The sequence below is a fragment of the Pleurodeles waltl genome, chromosome 3_1 (genome assembly GCF_031143425.1).
Source record: "Pleurodeles waltl isolate 20211129_DDA chromosome 3_1, aPleWal1.hap1.20221129, whole genome shotgun sequence".
Lineage (NCBI taxonomy): Eukaryota > Metazoa > Chordata > Amphibia > Caudata > Salamandridae > Pleurodeles > Pleurodeles waltl.
The window spans coordinates 747,121,815-747,140,761 of NC_090440.1; the positions used below are offsets into that span (position 1 = coordinate 747,121,815).

Consider the following 18,947-nt stretch of genomic DNA (forward strand, 5'->3'; position numbering starts at 1 on the left):
CAATCTGCAGGCCTCTCTATCAAGGCATCCAAATGCCAGATAGGGCAGGGAACTGTGGTTTACTTGGGACACCTTGTAGGTGGAGGCCAAGTTCAGCCACTCCAACCCAAGATCCAGACTATTCTGGACTGGGTAGCTCCAAAAACCCAGACTCAAGTCAGGGCATTCCTTGGCTTGACTGGGTATTACAGGAGGTTTGTGAAGGGATATGGATCCATTGTGACAGCCCTCACTGAACTCACCTCCAAGAAAATGCCCAAGAAAGTGAACTGGACTGTGGAATGCCAACAGGCCTTTGACACCCTGAAACAAGCAATGTGCTCAGCACCAGTTCTAAAAGCTCCAGATTATTCTAAGCAGTTCATTGTGCAGACTGATGCCTCTGAACATGGGATAGGGGCAGTTTTGTCCCAAACAAATGATGATGGCCTTGACCAGCCTGTTGCTTTCATTAGCAGGAGGTTACTCCCCAGGGAGCAGCGTTGGAGTGCCATTGAGAGGGAGGCCTTTGCTGTGGTTTGGTCCCTGAAGAAGCTGAGACCATACCTCTTTGGGACTCACTTCCTAGTTCAAACTGACCACAGACCTCTCAAATGGCTGATGCAAATGAAAGGTGAAAATCCTAAACTGTTGAGGTGGTCCATCTCCCTACAGGGAATGGACTTTATAGTGGAACACAGACCTGGGACTGCCCATGCCAATGCAGATGGCCTTTCCAGGTTCTTCCACTTAGAAAATGAAGACTCTCGTGGGAAAGGTTAGTCTCATCCTCTTTCGTTTGGGGGGGGGGGGGGTTGTGTAAGGAAATGCCTCCTTGGCATGGTTGCCCCCTGACTTTTTGCCTTTGCTGATGCTATGTTTACAATTGAAAGTGTGCTGAGGCCTGCTAACCAGGCCCCAGCACCAGTGTTCTTTCCCTAACCTGTACTTTTGTATCCACAATTGGCAGACCCTGGCATCCAGATAAGTCCCTTGTAACTGGTACTTCTAGTACCAAGGGCCCTGATGCCAAGGAAGGTCTCTAAGGGCTGCAGCATGTCTTATGCCACCCTGGAGACCTCTCACTCAGCATAGACACACTGCTTGCCAGCTTGTGTGTGCTAGTGAGGACAAAACGAGTAAGTCGACATGGCACTCCCCTCAGGGTGCCATGCCAGCCTCTCACTGCCTATGCAGTATAGGTAAGACACCCCTCTAGCAGGCCTTACAGCCCTAAGGCAGGGTGCACTATACCATAGGTGAGGGTACCAGTGCATGAGCATGGTACCCCTACAGTGTCTAAACAAAACCTTAGACATTGTAAGTGCAGGGTAGCCATAAGAGTATATGGTCTGGGAGTCTGTCAAACACGAACTCCACAGCACCATAATGGCTACACTGAAAACTGGGAAGTTTGGTATCAAACTTCTCAGCACAATAAATGCACACTGATGCCAGTGTACATTTTATTGTAAAATACACCACAGAGGGCACCTTAGAGGTGCCCCCTGAAACTTAACCGACTGTCTGTGTAGGCTGACTAGGTTCCAGCAGCCTGCCACACCAGAGACATGTTGCTGGCCCCATGGGGAGAGTGCCTTTGTCACTCTGAGGCCAGTAACAAAGCCTGCACTGGGTGGAGATGCTAACACCTCCCCCAGGCAGGAGCTGTGACACCTGGCGGTGAGCCTCAAAGGCTCACCCCTTTGTCACAGCCAAGCAGGGCACTCCAGCTTAGTGGAGTTGCCCGCCCCCTCCGGCCACGGCCCCCACTTTTGGCGGCAAGGCTGGAGGGAACAAAGAAAGCAACAAGGAGGAGTCACTGGCCAGTCAGGACAGCCCCTAAGGTGTCCTGAGCTGAAGTGACTCTAACTTTTAGAAATCCTCCATCTTGCAGATGGAGGATTCCCCCAATAGGGTTAGGATTGTGACCCCCTCCCCTTGGGAGGAGGCACAAAGAGGGTGTACCCACCCTCAGGGCTAGTAGCCATTGGCTACTAACCCCCCAGACCTAAACACGCCCTTAAATTTAGTATTTAAGGGCTACCCTGAACCCTAGAAAATCAGATTCCTGCAACTACAAGAAGAAGGACTGCCTAGCTGAAAACCCCTGCAGAGGAAGACCAGAAGACGACAACTGCCTTGGCTCCAGAAACTCACCGGCCTGTCTCCTGCCTTCCAAAGATCCTGCTCCAGCGACGCCTTCCGAAGGGACCAGCGACCTAGACATCCTCTGAGGACTGCCCCTGCTTCGAAAAGACAAGAAACTCCCGAGGACAGCGGACCTGCTCCAAGAAAAGCTGCAACTTTGTTTCCAGCAGCTTTAAAGAACCCTGCAAGCTCCCCGCAAGAAGCGTGAGACTTGCAACACTGCACCCGGCGACCCCGACTCGGCTGGTGGCGATCCAACACCTCAGGAGGGACCCCAGGACTACTCTAAGACTGTGAGTACAAAAACCTGTCCCCCCTGAGCCCCCACAGCGCCGCCTGCAGAGGGAATCCCGAGGCTTCCCCTGACCGCGACTCTTTGAATCTTAAGTCCCGACACCTGGGAGAGACCCTGCACCCGCAGCCCCCAGGACCTGAAGGACCGGACTTTCACTGGAGGAGTGACCCCCAGGAGTCCCTCTCCCTTGATCAAGTGGAGGTTTCCCAGAGGAACCCCCCCCTTGCCTGCCTGCAGCGCTGAAGAGATCCCTAGATCTCCCATTGACTTCCATTACAAACCCGACGCTTGTTTCTACACTGCACCCGGCCGCCCCCGCGCTGCTGAGGGTGAAATTTCTGTGTGGGCTTGTGTCCCCCCCGGTGCCCTACAAAACCCCCCTGGTCTGCCCTCCGAAGACGCGGGTACTTACCTGCAAGCAGACCGGAACCGGGGCACCCCCTTCTCTCCATTCTAGCCTATGTGTTTTGGGCACCACTTTGAACTCTGCACCTGACCGGCCCTGAGCTGCTGGTGTGGTGACTTTGGGGTTGCTCTGAACCCCCAACGGTGGGCTACCTTGGACCAAGAACTGAACCCTGTAAGTGTCCTACTTACCTGGTAAAACTAACAAAAACTTACCTCCCCTAGGAACTGTGAAAATTGCACTAAGTGTCCACTTTTAAAACAGCTATTTGTGAATAACTTGAAGTATACATGCAATTTTGATGATTTGAAGTTCCTAAAGTACTTACCTGCAATACCTTTCGAATGAGATATTACATGTAGAATTTGAACCTGTGGTTCTTAAAATAAACTAAGAAAAGATATTTTTCTATATAAAAACCTATTGGCTGGATTTGTCTCTGAGTGTGTGTACCTCATTTATTGTCTATGTGTATGTACAACAAATGCTTAACACTACTCCTTGGATAAGCCTACTGCTCGACCACACTACCACAAAATAGAGCATTAGTATTATCTATTTTTACCACTATTTTACCTCTAAGGGGAACCCTTGGACTCTGTGCATGCTATTCCTTACTTTGAAATAGCACATACAGAGCCAACTTCCTACACCTTGTATCATGATTGTTAATTGGAGACAGCTCAGAAGCTACAGTCAAATCATTAAATCAGCTCTGCACCTCTGACAGTGTGATTTAAACAGTGCTTTCATTATAGAAGCTGCCTTTGTGCGACAATCGGCAGAGCAGCACTTCTGCTGGGAATATCCTGGAACGTGGTGCACTATGAAAGAGATGCAGCCCTGCTGACTTTGACCTCCATCCTGCAAAGGACGGTAGCCCGCACTACATCAGACCGGCTTCCAGGTACATCTTACCCATGTATCGAGGATTAGGATATCCCAATTGATCTGGCAGAAGGTACACCCACTACCACTATAGAGTAGATAGGAACAGACAGGAGTGTAATACCGCAGTAACAATACCAATGCTGAATTGTTTATCTTTTTAAAAATTCTTATAATGCTGGTTACTGTGCTCTGTTTCATTTGTCTAATAAATCACAGCTCATTCTATCTGTACGAGAATACAATTGTTTCAATAAATGTTTGAAAAGACATTTTCATATTTTTCTTGTGTCTTACCTTACGCATGCAAAGTAACAACAAAAGAGTAGATCTGTTTCCTTCAGAATCCAAGTAGGCATGTTCAAAGTTGCTGATACCATCTTGTACCCTGGTAAGTTTAGGGGTTCAGATGCAGCACTGTAAGCTAGCTAAGAATTGTCTCATCATTTCCTGATGGAATAGACAGGCTGAGTCCCTATATCATGAAGTTTATGTTGAGTGGATACAGAGTCCTACTTAATTCGTAAGAATCGTATAACACAAGGCATCAAATGGTCTAGCCCAGATGCAACACTCCTATGATTGCATTAAACTTTCTTAGCCAGGCTTGAGATACTTCTAGGCTCTATCTAACTCAGCCTGCATCTGTATCACTCAATGCTACATTTGTGGGCAACCCCACCATACCTAGTGTTTACATTCTTCTCTGTGTTGTAGGGTGGAATTGAGTTTGGGTATGCATTCCATGCCTGGACAAACTCTGCCTCCTCTCTTTTCACCTACGTTTGATTTTCTCCACCGAGTTGCAGACTCCAGATAAACAAGAAATCAACACCTCAGTCTCCTTTTGTTTACACACTTGTGTGAAATGAAATATTGGTCTAGAGGGGTTCTATTTATTGTACTTCGACCTGTGATCATGCCTCCTGGCACAAGCATTCACCCCTCGAACACAGGTCTGTAAATGTAGGCTACAAAAATATTTCCATAGAAACCTGAAAGACGTAAAACCTTGTTTATTTAATGTAGCCAAACTGAATGTGGAACTTACGAGCTAAATGTCTTGGTTGGAAAGGAATCATTTGATTTGTGTCTGGTTTGGGGTATTCTGGTTTTCTGTCCACTTCATCTTTTAAGGAAGGTGCTGTTGAAGGTGCCACAACAGGGTCTGGAAGCAGGTTTGATAACTTGGCACGAGAGACATCCTTAAAATAAATGAAACAGCTTTATTTGAACATTAGGTTTATTTGGGATTAAAAACATTTCGACTAAACAGGAGTACTAAATCTCTAGTGGTCTTGTGCGTGCTACATGTGTGGTAGATACAAATTACTTAATAGTGATACTAGTTCTCCAGCATCACTATCGTTCGTTGTTAAACATCTTAATGTCAAGCAAGGGTCTAAGCTCTAAAATCAGAGAATAATTAAAGCAAGTAACCATCAAAAAAGCCAAGGCTAGCAAACATGCCAGATTGTTTAAAAAAAATAAAAAAAATTAAAACACGCAAACTCATATCAAAAACCCACATTTCGTGTGAAAATTTACATGATTATGGTACCTTCTCACATCTTAAAATGGACTATTTCCCTCGGAACATTTAAAATGTAATTCTATCAGCAAGTTGTTTCTCTTTTTAGTGTAGTTTTTGGACTCTAGCCGTCATGCTTTAGAAGTTAAATGACTAACCTCTAAAATCATATTTCCTTTAGAACTAAAGTTATATTAGTCTTAATAAATCCATATTGCTCCATTCGTAATATAAGAAGTTGTTCAGTTTTACGGTTCACAGAAGCCCACTTTAACAGTTATAATATAATGCAAAGTGGAGCTCAAATCTTATTAGAGTAAATGGTTAACCTCACATCTTCTAATTTATAATTAATGAAACTGTCATTGTCATGCCCAACAATGGATAATTCAGTGCACTCTAGTGCCTGTATTTGTCAAATGTGCCAGTATAAAAAAGTTGAAAGGGGGCAACGTCAAGAGTAAGTTAGGGAGAGAAAGATGTACTCATACTGGTTCACATTCTAAGCCAAGTTTCCTAGTCTCATCAACATAAGTTTTATGTACACTGGGTGAGAGGATGATAATTTTTTTACAGCTATATATAGTGCAGCTGTACCAAACAACGGGTACAAATGTGCTACACATTAAACAAATGTTAAGAGAATGAGTCTGCCTCAGTGGAAAACACTAGGTGTCAAAATTTGGGAAGGTGGAGTTGCAACTACCAAACAATTAGTCCATCAACTATTTTTTAAAGGGGGAAGCCAGGAGAGAATAAGAGAAAAAAACTAGAAAAAATGTTAAGGGGGAGTAAGAAGAGAAGGGGTGCGTTACATGCTTATATATTGTTTGAAGCAGTGTGTTTTCAGATGTTTTCCCCCTGAACTGTAGACATCTTCTTGCCACCTACTGTCTTCAGATAGAAAATCACAGATAGAGGACACCCAGAGAAAGACTGAGCCATGTGAGGTTTAAACTTAAGTTTCAAGTCTGAAATTGTCCTTACTCCTGCAAGACTTAATGATTTAAGAATTTTCTTTAGTTGGGTTGAGTTAAGTTGGTCACAGGTGACAGATACAATCTTCAACTTAGTTCTTATTTCAAATAGAAGCCAGTGGAGCTTTGTAAGAATAGGTGATGAGATCAACCTTTACTTATCACCTCCCTAACAAACATCATCCAGTAGGCACCTCGGAGGCTTTTGTGGGGCTATTTACAGTCCTCTATTTGTGGTGGCTCGGTAGTCTGGCTTTTAGTTTGTGAACGTCTTTAATAGAGAGGCTGAAATTGAAAAGTAAACCAGAGTGGGCTACAGGAAGGACTGGTGGGTTACAACACGGGTAATAAAGATGAGATCTGAAGGAGAATTCCTCTTACAAACTCCTCTATTATTTAGGAAGGTGGTAAGCCAAATGAGAACCCTATTCCTAAAGCACACACGATATTCCAGAATAGAAATTAGCATTTGGTGTTCAATGGTTTTGAATGCTGCCAGGAGAACTAGAAGACGAGTAAATAGGTGACATAAGTATCTAAAATGCAATGGATGTCGGCCAGTATTTTCGTGGTGCCAAACTCTATGCTTTATTCTTTTCAGAAGCTGGATCTGTACAGTGCTAAATGATTGTTGTATTCAATTAAAGTGTGAAGTTGCACAGACACACATTTTTCAGTAGTGTTAATTGCATGAGCTGGGCCATATTCAGAAATACACTTGAAAGGCCTTTTCCAATTTATTAGTGTTTTGTGAGTAACACGGGAGTTTTCCGTACTTGGGTGTTAATTAGAGTATTCTGATTAATTCACTTCTACGAGCTTGAGGCATACAGCTTTATAGATCATTGGTAAAAGATCTATCTTTTTGCGCTTGGGGTGACTGGATCAGTTTAAGAGCTGTATAAGGTCAAAGTGTGCGTATTTTCTGAATGCACAGGTGAGGAAGTGAATTTCATTCCTGTAGAGACACACTGAAGTGTTCAGACTGACTCTTGCCCATCAAAGATAAATGTTACCATAGTAGACTATCAAACCGTGCTTTGTGAATTCCATAGCCGCTCCATTTGACAATGCCCTGAACTATTTCAGCGTTCTGTCGCTTCAGACTTATGTCTGCATTATTTAAAAACTTCTACATACATACATAAATATATATTTTATACTGAGAGAGAAAAGTGATATTTACTCAGAAGGTCTAAAGGAAAATGAGTACGTCACTTAACAGTAACACTTAACAGGAGTTTCTTTATTAGGCCATTTACCATAACCTAACTTAAGTGTTATCTGAAATTTTCTACACGTTACATAAATGCAAACTATTTCCTTTGTAAATATATCTAATTCTCTGCAAAACATACCTTGTAACCAAGAGCTTTAAGTTCACTTGCCGAACAAGGATACAGATCCATAAACTTATACCTATCGACTAGTAGTGCTGTTTCTTTGCCCTCATACTCCTCTTTGAAGGCAGTAAATCTTCGCTTTTCCACCTTAAGTATACTAGCTAGATCACCAATGTTACTCTCAAATGCTAAGAATCTAGCCCATATTTCCCTGCAGAAAAGACAGAAAGGTAAATATTAGGAAACAAATTACAAACCTTGTCATCTTAAATTGTATTCATACATCAAAATAAAGGAAATGTGCGCTTTGTTAAACTGTTATATAATTTATGTTGTTCGAAAATAAAGAGCCACTAGCTACAACAAAAAACAGCTTATTTACAGGGTTATTTATTTAGTACTTGGTTATTTAGCACTGGCCTTCCCTGGAATCCATCACATTTCTCAGACGTGATTTAAAGCTTTCATTTATGCATATTGTTTGGTTTTTTTAAACTGTATAATGAATTTAAATAGTCTATTTCTCACTAAGCCTGTGTCTTTGTACTCGTTAACTGCTTCTTTTTTTTAAATTAAATAATACATTGATGAGTTTAGTACGTTTATAGGCTTCATTTTATTTTTATTTTCTAGCTAGTGTTACAAAAAGATTATATCTTAAAACCAAAGGCGCACAAGCTTAGCATACTGTATAAACATTATGCAAACCATCAGCTAGCGAACCCAGACTGTCTTTAGGTCGAGAGCTGCTCCTTTTCTCAGGCAGCATCTATAGCACAAGAGACACCACTTCTGCTAACTAATTCCAGGATGGATTGGATGGTATCACATCGATCTAAATCTGTAATACTGAGCTGGAATGAAAATTATGTTTTTGTATTTTTCGGGTCTGCATGGATAGCAACCAAGATCATTCTATACTTACTTAAAAGTTTTGCTGGAAATACATATGGTGAAGATGGGTAGATTTAGTGTAGCTCGTTTTGTAGATGTGCTCAATGAGCAGGAGCAGCCCTCCATCTACAGAAAGAGCACTACGTAGTGTTCTTCAACTGTTGGGTGTGCAGATGTGCTTTGTAAACATGTGTGTGTCTGTGTGCTGAACCTTGTTGGAACTATTCAATGTTTTTGACTATCACTGGGGATCCTATAAAGCAAACTGAAAGTTCTTTTTAAATTGTCTCGAAACCCCTCTGTGACTTGCAATATCCTTTTAATGTATGGTAGGAGATATTTTACTCCAGTTGTACTTAGATCACCTGATAAGTTTGAAAGGTTGAGTCTGCCCGTCCAGTAATAATGTTTTGCCTTAAACTGATACCAAATAATAATCAAAAATGGGTGGAACAGAAGTGACTAACACAATTTGTTGAAATGTTAAATGAACATGATAGGTGCCAACACAGCGGGATAAATTAGGATGAGGCTCGATAAATGCTAATCAGTAAACAGTGTGAAAGCGGCACTGCCTTCACAGTAAAGTGGGCTTGTGGAGAACCCTAAAGGGCGAGAGTATCTGCTCCTGTTAGCTCAGATCATTGAATCACTGGTCCTGGCACATTCCTATAGTTCCCGATAATACAGAGAGCATCCTTGAAATCAAGGAGGTCAGTCTTACAGTATGCAAATAAATCGAGCCAGATTATAAAATAAAAAGCAAAACACATCTCTTAGTCCTCAACAAAAATTTTAGTAAGAAAAAATAAAAGTGCAAGATGACATTTTAAAAATTAGTAGTTAATAACGAGTTCCCATTGTTACTTTCCCAAATATTTACATTTTTCACTAGCCATACACTTTCTTGTGTTGTCTAACATGACATTTATCACAGCCTTAACAATTCACATGAAAAGAGAACTTCTGATAAGCTAGCCAGTATGTATGCAAATGGTTAATGCACTGTTAAGTCACAAATTCAAATACAAAACATTTGTTCGATCCGAATTTAATAAATTCATTACAATTACATTAAGTTCGAAATAGGAACACTTATCTACAATTATAATAATCTACAAACATTTGGTGATAAGATCTATTTAAAAACAGTTATCTGATAATGTGTGTGATATGAGAAGAGGCTCACGCTGCTGCTCAATCACAGTTTTGCAGAACACTGGTCCATGGCTCTGTTGGTACCTTGGGGCCTTAAGTGTTTCCCTCGCTAAGGGTAGAAACAGCACGGAAGGAGCAAAAGAAGTCCTCAGTTAAGTGACTAGTGGAGCTTTTAAAAGAGACAACCCATCACTCCACGTTTTCATAAATTGTCCATGGTAGTGCTCCAGCAGTCAAACTACCTGCCACTTCATACAGGAGACAGTTTCTTGACTGAACTGCCTGCAATTTCACACAGGAGACAGTTTCTGGACTGCAACGTGGCGTGAACTAGAATACTGCAGGAAAGCGTTGGACCTGTAACACCGGAGTTATACAGTCAAGCTTGCACAACTTCTGTGTCCGTGAAACAAATTTGAGTGCAGGATCTGGATCTACTTAGTTGATACACCGAATATGTAAGGGGGCAGAGGTCTGACAGACTGCTGTCACACAAGAAATTATATTTAGGTGGTGTAGGAAGTTGGCTCTGTATGTGCTATTTCAAAGTAAGGAATAGCATGCACAGAGTCCAAGGGTTCCCCTTAGAGGTAAAATAGTGGTAAAAATAGATAATACTAATGCTCTATTTTGTGGTAGTGTGGTCGAGCAGTAGGCTTATCCAAGGAGTAGTGTTAAGCATTTGTTGTACATACACATAGACAATAAATGAGGTACACACACTCAGAGACAAATCCAGCCAATAGATTTTTATATAGAAAAATATCTTTTCTTAGTTTATTTTAAGAACCACAGGTTCAAATTCTACATGTAATATCTCATTCGAAAGGTATTGCAGGTAAGTACATTAGGAACTTTGAATCATTTCAATTGCATGTATACTTTTCAAGTTATTGACAAATAGCTACTTTAAAAGTGGACACAGTGCAATTTTCACAGTTCCTGGGGGTGTAAGTTTTTGTTAGTTTTACCAGGTAAGTAGGACACTTACAGGGTTCAGTTCTTGGTCCAAGGTAGCCCACCGTTGGGGGTTCAGAGCAACCCCAAAGTCACCACACCAGCAGCTCAGGGCCGGTCAGGTGCAGAGTTCAAAGTGGTGCCCAAAACGCATAGGCTAGAATGGAGAGAAGGGGGTGCCCCGGTTCCGGTCGGCTTGCAGGTAAGTACCCGCGTCTTCGGAGGGCAGACCAGGGGGGGTTTTGTAGGGCACCGGGGGGGACACAAGCCCACACAGAAATTTCACCCTCAGCAGCGCGGGGGCGGCCGGGTGCAGTGTAGAAACAAGCGTCGGGTTCGCAATGTTAGTCTATGAGAGATCAACGGATCTCTTCAGCGCTGCAGGCAGGCAAGGGGGGGCTTCCTCGGGGAAACCTCCACTTGGGCAAGGGAGAGGGACTCCTGGGGGTCACTTCTCCAGTGAAAGTCCGGTCCTTCAGGTCCTGGGGGCTGCGGGTGCAGGGTCCTTTCCAGGCGTCGGGACTTAGGTTTCAGAGAGTCGCGGTCAGGGGAAGCCTCGGGATTCCCTCTGCAGGCGGCGCTGTGGGGGCTCAGGGGGGACAGGTTTTGGTACTCACAGTCGGAGAGTAGTCCGGGGGTCCTCCCTGAGGTGTTGGTTCTCCACCAGCCGAGTCGGGGTCGCCGGGTGCAGTGTTGCAAGTCTCACGCTTCTTGCGGGGAGATTGCAGGGTCTTTAAAGCTGCTCCTCGAAACAAAGTTGCAGTCTTTTTGGAGCAGGTCCGCTGTCCTCGGGAGTTTCTTGTCTTTTTCGAAGCAGGGCAGTCCTCAGAGGATTCAGAGGTCGCTGGTCCCTTGGAAGGCGTCGCTGGAGCAGAGTTCTTTGGAAGGCAGGAGACAGGCCGGTGAGTTTCTGGAGCCAAGGCAGTTGTCGTCTTCTGGTCTTCCTCTGCAGGGGTTTTCAGCTAGGCAGTCCTTCTTCTTGTAGTTTGCAGGAATTTCCTTTTCTAGGGTTCAGGGTAGCCCTTAAATACTAAATTTAAGGGCGTGTTTAGGTCTGGGGGGTTAGTAGCCAATGGCTACTAGCCCTGAGGGTGGGTACACCCTCTTTGTGCCTCCTCCCAAGGGGAGGGGGTCACATCCCTAATCCTATTGGGGGAATCCTCCATCTGCAAGATGGAGGATTTCTAAAAGTTAGAGTCACCTCAGCTCAGGACACCTTAGGGGCTGTCCTGACTGGCCAGTGACTCCTCCTTGTTGCTTTCTTTGTTCCCTCCAGCCTTGCCGCTAAAAGTGGGGGCCGTGGCCGGAGGGGGCGGGCAACTCCACTAAGCTGGAGTGCCCTGCTGGGCTGTGACAAAGGGGTGAGCCTTTGAGGCTCACCGCCAGGTGTCACAGCTCCTGCCTGGGGGAGGTGTTAGCATCTCCACCCAGTGCAGGCTTTGTTACTGGCCTCAGAGTGACAAAGGCACTCTCCCCATGGGGCCAGCAACATGTCTCTAGTGTGGCAGGCTGCTGGAACCAGTCAGCATACACAGATAGTTGGTTAAGTTTCAGGGGGCACCTCTAAGGTGCCCTCTGTGGTGTATTTTACAATAAAATGTACACTGGCATCAGTGTGCATTTATTGTGCTGAGAAGTTTGATACCAAACTTCCCAGTTTTCAGTGTAGCCATTATGGTGCTGTGGAGTTCGTGTTTGACAAACTCCCAGACCATATACTCTTATGGCTACCCTGCACTTACAATGTCTAAGGTTTTGTTTAGACACTGTAGGGGTACCATGCTCATGCACTGGTACCCTCACCTATGGTATAGTGCACCCTGCCTTAGGGCTGTAAGGCCTGCTAGAGGGGTGACTGACCTATACTTGCATAGGTAGTGAGAGGCTGGCATGGCACCCTGAGGGGAGTGCCATGTCGACTTACTCGTTTTGTTCTCACTAGCACACACAAGCTGGCAAGCAGTGTGTCTGTGCTGAGTGAGAGGTCTCCAGGGTGGCATAAGACATGCTGCAGCCCTTAGAGACCTTCCTTGGCATCAGGGCCCTTGGTACTAGAAGTACCAGTTACAAGGGACTTATCTGGATGCCAGGGTCTGCCAATTGTGGATACAAAAGTACAGGTTAGGGAAAGAACACTGGTGCTGGGGCCTGGTTAGCAGGGTCCCAGCACACTTCTCAGTCAAGTCAGCATCAGTATCAGGCAAAAAGTGGGGGGTACCTGCAACAGGGAGCCATTTCTTTACAGGTGGACACTCCAATAACAACCTAACCACTGAACAGAAAACTCACATGGCCCAAACAGTGATTTCCCAATAACGCAGTCTCCACTTCTAAAGAAGAAAACAGATACATATCTCGGCGCAGCTGAAAGAGATGTCGAAATGTTTTAGGTGGAACACTGCTCTAAGCACTGGTTGGCACAGTAAACGAAAGAATATTAGCACAATTTGTAGTAAGGGGTCAACAAACAATTGGTGACTAATGAGCAAAACATCATGAACACAAGCTGTACTCAAGATGATGGCATAATGCACCAGGGTTACTCAGCCATCTCTGAGACAAACCAGTCAGTTGATGCACACCCATTAAAAATATAACTAAACTATACAAAGCACTGGAAAACCTTGAAGGAGGGAGGAGTGCAGAATCAAGATAGGAAACAGCAAAAGTGTTAATTTGATAAGTGTAGGAAATTAGACTCTTTCTAGCTTGGTTACCCCCCCCCCACACTTTTGGCCTGTTTGTCAATGTGTTTGACTGTGTTCACTGGTATCCTGCTAACCAGAATGCCAGTGACTGCTCTCTCCTCTGAATATGGTTGCACTAACTTTTTCTCTCCACAATTGGCATACTGGTGCCCCCATGTATGTGCCTAGTATATGGTACCTAGGTACCCAGGGCATTGGGGCTCCATGGGATCCCTATGGACTGCAGCAGTTATTCTGCCATCCACAGGGAGCCCATGCAAAGGCTTCTGCAGGCCTGCCATTGCAATCTGCGTGAACCGGGTGCACACACCTGGTTTCACTGCAGGTCACTGCACCAGGTCACTGTAAGTCACCCCTGTGGTAGGCCCTCTCAACCCAGAGTGCAGGTACCTGTGTGTAAGGGCCCCCCTTGCACTAGGAAAGGTGCACCCACAAACTCCAGCTCCATTTAACTGGACTTCATGAGTGAGGGGACGTCATTTTATATATGTACTGGACATAGGTCACTATTTATGTCCAGCTACATAGTTGTAACTCCAAACCTGGGCATGTTTGGTATCAAATATGTTGGAATCATACCCCAATACTGTCGAAAGTATTGGAAGTATGATTCCATGCACTCTGGGGGCTCCTTAGAGCACCACCAACATTGCTACCACCGGTCAGCTGCTGCCACCCCTCAAGCAGGTATTTGCCCTCCTGCTGCTTGATCTGATAAAGCCCAGGAAGGCAGAACAAAGGATTTCTTTTGGGAGAGGAGTCTCCCTTTCGAAATAGGTGTGACTGGCTTGGGAGGGGTAGCCCTCTATGCAAAAACCAGTCCACACTGGTTCAGGGAGCCCCCTTCCCTGCTCTGGTGCGAAACTGGACAATGGAAATGGGAGTGACCACTCCCCTGACCATCACCACCCCAGGGGTGGTGCCCAGAACTCCTCCAGAGGGTCCCTGGGTTCTACAATCTTGATTCCAAGGTTGGCAGGGAACTCTGGGAGAATCTGAGTGGCCAGGCAGGTGACCAAGCCCCCTCTTTGGGCTATAAAGGGTCTTCCTCTGGGGTGGTTCCTCAGATTCGGCTTGCAAGACTCAAGCAGGACTCCTCTGCAACCTCTGTTTAGACTTCAAAAGTGGGGGCTGTGTCCGGGGGGGCTGGCATCTCCACTAGCTGGAGTGCCCTGGGGAATTGTAACACGAAGCCTGAGCCTTTGAGACACACTGCTAGGTGTTAAAGTTTCTGCAGGGGAGGAGGTGTTAAGCACCTCCACCCAGTGCAGGCTTTGTTTCTGGCCTCAGAGAGCACAAAGGCTCTCACCCCAGGGGGTCAGAACCTTATCTCAGTGGCAGGCTGGCAGACCAGTCAGTCCTGCAATGAAGGACTGGCCCTTTGAGTGCATTTTGTAATAAATCCAGCACTGGCATCAGTGTGGGTTTATTATTCTGAGAAGTTTGATACCAAACTTCCCACTATTCAGTGTAGCCATTATGGAGCTGTGGAGTTTGTTTTGACAAACTCCCAGACCATATACTTAATATGGCCACACTGTACTTATAATGTTTAAGAATAGACTTAGACACTGTAGGGGCATATTGCTCATGCACCTGTGGTATAGTGCACCCTGCCTTAGGGCTGTAAGGCCTGCTATAGGGTGACTTACCTATGGCACAGGCAGTATTTCGGGTGCATGGCATCCTGAGGGGGATGCCATGTCCACTTTGCCTTTTTCTCCCCACCAACACACACAATCTGCCATGGCAGTGTGCATGTGTTAGGTGAGGGGTCCCTTAGGGTGGCACAACACATGCTGCAGCCCTTAGGAACCTTCCCTGGTCACAGGGCCCTTGGTACCACTGGTACCTTTTACAATGCACTTGTCTGTGTGCCTGGGGGTGCCAATCGTGGAAACAATGGTACATTTTTAGAGAAAGAACCCTGGTGCTGGGGCCTGGTTAGCAGGGTCCAAACACACTTCTCAGTCAAGTCAGCATCAATATCAGGCAAAAGTGGGGGTATCTGCAACAGGGAGCCATTTTCCTACACAAGCCCCCCCCCCCCCCCCCCCCCCCCCCAGCCCACAGGCCAGGAGACTCAGCCAAAGCTGGGAGAGTATTCCTAGTCTGCCCGGTGAGGAAGAGTAGGGAAAACAGGCTGGTTTGTTGCCTACTCTGCCTTACATCCTCCTGTTCAGGGCATTCCCTCTGGGGAACTGACCCACTTCCACAGTGATAGGACCTAGTCTGAATTGCCTCTTGTCTGTGTGTTTAGTGTCTTCACCCATTCTCTCTATTTTGGGGTTAGAGTTATCCACCTCTGCTAATCTTATCCTAGCCAGGGTCACCCCTAGCTTACCCAAAGAGGTTACCCAGAGCTGGAGTAACCCCACCAAGACCAACGGGGTCAGGGGGCCTAACTTGCTATTTGTCATTGGGTCAGACCACCATGCCAAGGACAGTGCAGCCATAAAGGCTAACACCCAGCAGAGGCCACTGACCGATGTCAGTGCCCAGAACCACAACTTTAGCTCTTCACCACCAAGGGAAAGGGCTAAGTTACAGGCTTCTTTGGGTGCAAGGTGCCTGTCTGCTGTGATAGAGTGGGGGGTTGCTACATCTTGTAGTAAACAACTGTAGGAAGTTGGCTCTGTATGTGCTATTTCAAAGTAAGGAATAGCATGCACAGAGTCCAAGGGTTCCCCTTAGAGGTAAAATAGTGGTAAAAATAGATAATACTAATGCTCTATTTTGTGGTAGTGTGGTCGAGCAGTAGGCTTATCCAAGGAGTAGTGTTAAGCATTTGTTGTACATACACATAGACAATAAATGAGGTACACACACTCAGAGACAAATCCAGCCAATAGGTTTTTGTATAGAAAAATATATTTTCTTAGTTTATTTTAAGAACCACAGGTTCAAGTTCTACATGTAATATCTCATTTGAAAGGTATTGCAGGTAAGTACTTTAGGAACTTTAAATCATAAAAATTGCATGTATACTTTTCAAGTTATTGACAAATAGCTGTTTTAAAAGTGGACACTTAGTGCAATTTTCACAGTTCCTAGGGGAGGTAAGTTTTGGTTAGTTTTACCAGGTAAGTAAGACACTTACAGGGTTCAGTTCTTGGTCCAAGGTAGCCCACCGTTGGGGGTTCAGAGCAACCCCAAAGTCACCACACCAGCAGCTCAGGGCCGGTCAGGTGCAGAGTTCAAAGTGGTGCCCAAAACACATAGGCTAGAATGGAGAGAAGGGGGTGCCCCGGTTCCGGTCTGCTTGCAGGTAAGTACCCGCGTCTTCGGAGGGCTGACCAGGGGGGTTTTGTAGGGCACCGGGGGGGACACAAGCCCACACAGAAATTTCACCCTCAGCAGCGCGGGGGCGGCCGGGTGCAGTGTAGAAACAAGCGTCGGGTTCGCAATGGAAGTCAATGGGAGATCTAGGGATCTCTTCAGCGCTGCAGGCAGGCAAGGGGGGGGTTCCTCGGGGAAACCTCCACTTGGTCAAGGGAGAGGGACTCCTGGGGGTCACTCCTCCAGTGAAAGTCCGGTCCTTCAGGTCCTGGGGGCTGCGGGTGCAGGGTCTCTCCCAGGTGTCGGGACTTAGGATTCAAAGAGTCGCGGTCAGGGGAAGCCTCGGGATTCCCTCTGCAGGCGGCGCTGTGGGGGCTCAGGGGGGACAGGTCTTTGTACTCACAGTCTTAGAGTAGTCCTGGGGTCCCTCCTGAGGTGTTGGATCGCCACCAGCCGAGTCGGGGTCGCCGGGTGCAGTGTTGCAAGTCTCACGCTTCTTGCGGGGAGCTTGCAGGGTTCTTTAAAGCTGCTGGAAACAAAGTTGCAGCTTTTCTTGGAGCAGGTCCGCTGTCCTCGGGAGTTTCTTGTCTTTTCGAAGCAGGGGCAGTCCTCAGAGGATGTCGAGGTCGCTGGTCCCTTTGGAAGGCGTCGCTGGAGCAGGATCTTTGGAAGGCAGGAGACAGGCCGGTGAGTTTCTGGAGCCAAGGCAGTTGTCGTCTTCTGGTCTTCCTCTGCAGGGGTTTTCAGCTAGGCAGTCCTTCTTCTTGTAGTTGCAGGAATCTAATTTTCTAGGGTTCAGGGTAGCCCTTAAATACTCAATTTAAGGGCGTGTTTAGGTCTGGGGGGTTAGTAGCCAATGGCTACTAGCCCTGAGGGTGGGTACACCCTCTTTGTGCCTCCTCCCAAGGGGAGGGGGTCACAATCCTAACCCTATTGGGGGAATCCTCCATCTGCAAGATGGAGGATTTCTAAAAGTTAGAGTCACTTCAGCTCAGGACACCTTAGGGGCTGTCCTGACTGGCCAGTGACTCCTCCTTGTTGCTTTCTTTGTTCCCTCCAGCCTTGCCGCCAAAAGTGGGGGCCGTGGCCGGAGGGGGCGGGCAACTCCACTAAGCTGGAGTGCCCTGCTGGGCTGTGACAAAGGGGTGAGCCTTTGAGGCTCACCGCCAGGTGTCACAGCTCCTGCCTGGGGGAGGTGTTAGCATCTCCACCCAGTGCAGGCTTTGTTACTGGCCTCAGAGTGACAAAGGCACTCTCCCCATGGGGCCAGCAACATGTCTCTGGTGTGGCAGGCTGCTGGAACTAGTCAGCCTACACAGACAGTCGGTTAAGTTTCAGGGGGCACCTCTAAGGTGCCCTCTGTGGTGTATTTTACAATAAAATGTACACTGGCATCAGTGTGCATTTATTGTGCTGAGAAGTTTGATACCAAACTTCCCAGTTTTCAGTGTAGCCATTATGGTGCTGTGGAGTTCGTGTTTGACAGACTCCCAGACCATATACTCTTATGGCTACCCTGCACTTACAATGTCTAAGGTTTTGTTTAGACACTGTGGGGGTACCATGCTCATGCACTGGTACCCTCACCTATGGTATAGTGCACCCTGCCTTAGGGCTGTAAGGCCTGCTAGAGGGGTGTCTTACCTATACTGCATAGGCAGTGAGAGGCTGGCATGGCACCCTGAGGGGAGTGCCATGTCGACGTACTCGTTTTGTCCTCACTAGCACACACAAGCTGGCAAGCAGTGTGTCTGTGCTGAGTGAGAGGTCTCCAGGGTGGCATAAGACATGCTGCAGCCCTTAGAGACCTTCCTTGGCATCAGGGCCCTTGGTACTAGAAGTACCAGTTACAAGGGACTTATCTGGATGCCAGGGTCTGCCAATTGTGGATACAAAAGTACAGGTTAGGGAAAGAACACTGGTGCTGGGGCCTGGTTAGCAGGCCTCAGCACACTTTCAATTGTAAACATAGCATCAGCAAAGGCAAAAAGTCAGGGGGCAACCATGCCAAGGAGGCATTTCCTTACACAACCCCCCCCCCCAAACGAAAGAGGATGAGACTAACCTTTCCCAAGAGAGTCTTCATTTTCTAAGTGGAAGAACCTGGAAAGGCCATCTGCATTGGCATGGGCAGTCCCAGGTCTGTGTTCCACTATAAAGTCCATTCCCTGTAGGGAGATGGACCACCTCAACAGTTTAGGATTTTCACCTTTCATTTGCATCAGCCATTTGAGAGGTCTGTGGTCAGTTTGAACTAGGAAGTGAGCCCCAAAGAGGTATGGTCTCAGCTTCTTCAGGGACCAAACCACAGCAAAGGCCTCCCTCTCAATGGCACTCCAACGCTGCTCCCTGGGGAGTAACCTCCTGCTAATGAAAGCAAC

At 46.4% G+C, this 18,947-nt stretch overlaps 1 protein-coding gene across 1 annotated transcript in view; it reads right to left on the reverse strand.

The window, feature by feature from the left end:
* The window catches only part of CSTF3 (cleavage stimulation factor subunit 3), a 409,061-nt gene that overhangs the window by 113,637 nt on the left and 276,477 nt on the right, over positions 1–18,947 (reverse strand). The window contains exons 17-18 of the mRNA XM_069223523.1: positions 7,586–7,781; positions 4,771–4,924 (exon numbers count right to left, since the gene is read on the reverse strand). Of these exons, the coding sequence (XP_069079624.1) occupies positions 4,771–4,924; positions 7,586–7,781 (350 nt within the window). The remainder of the gene's footprint in view (positions 1–4,770; positions 4,925–7,585; positions 7,782–18,947) is intronic.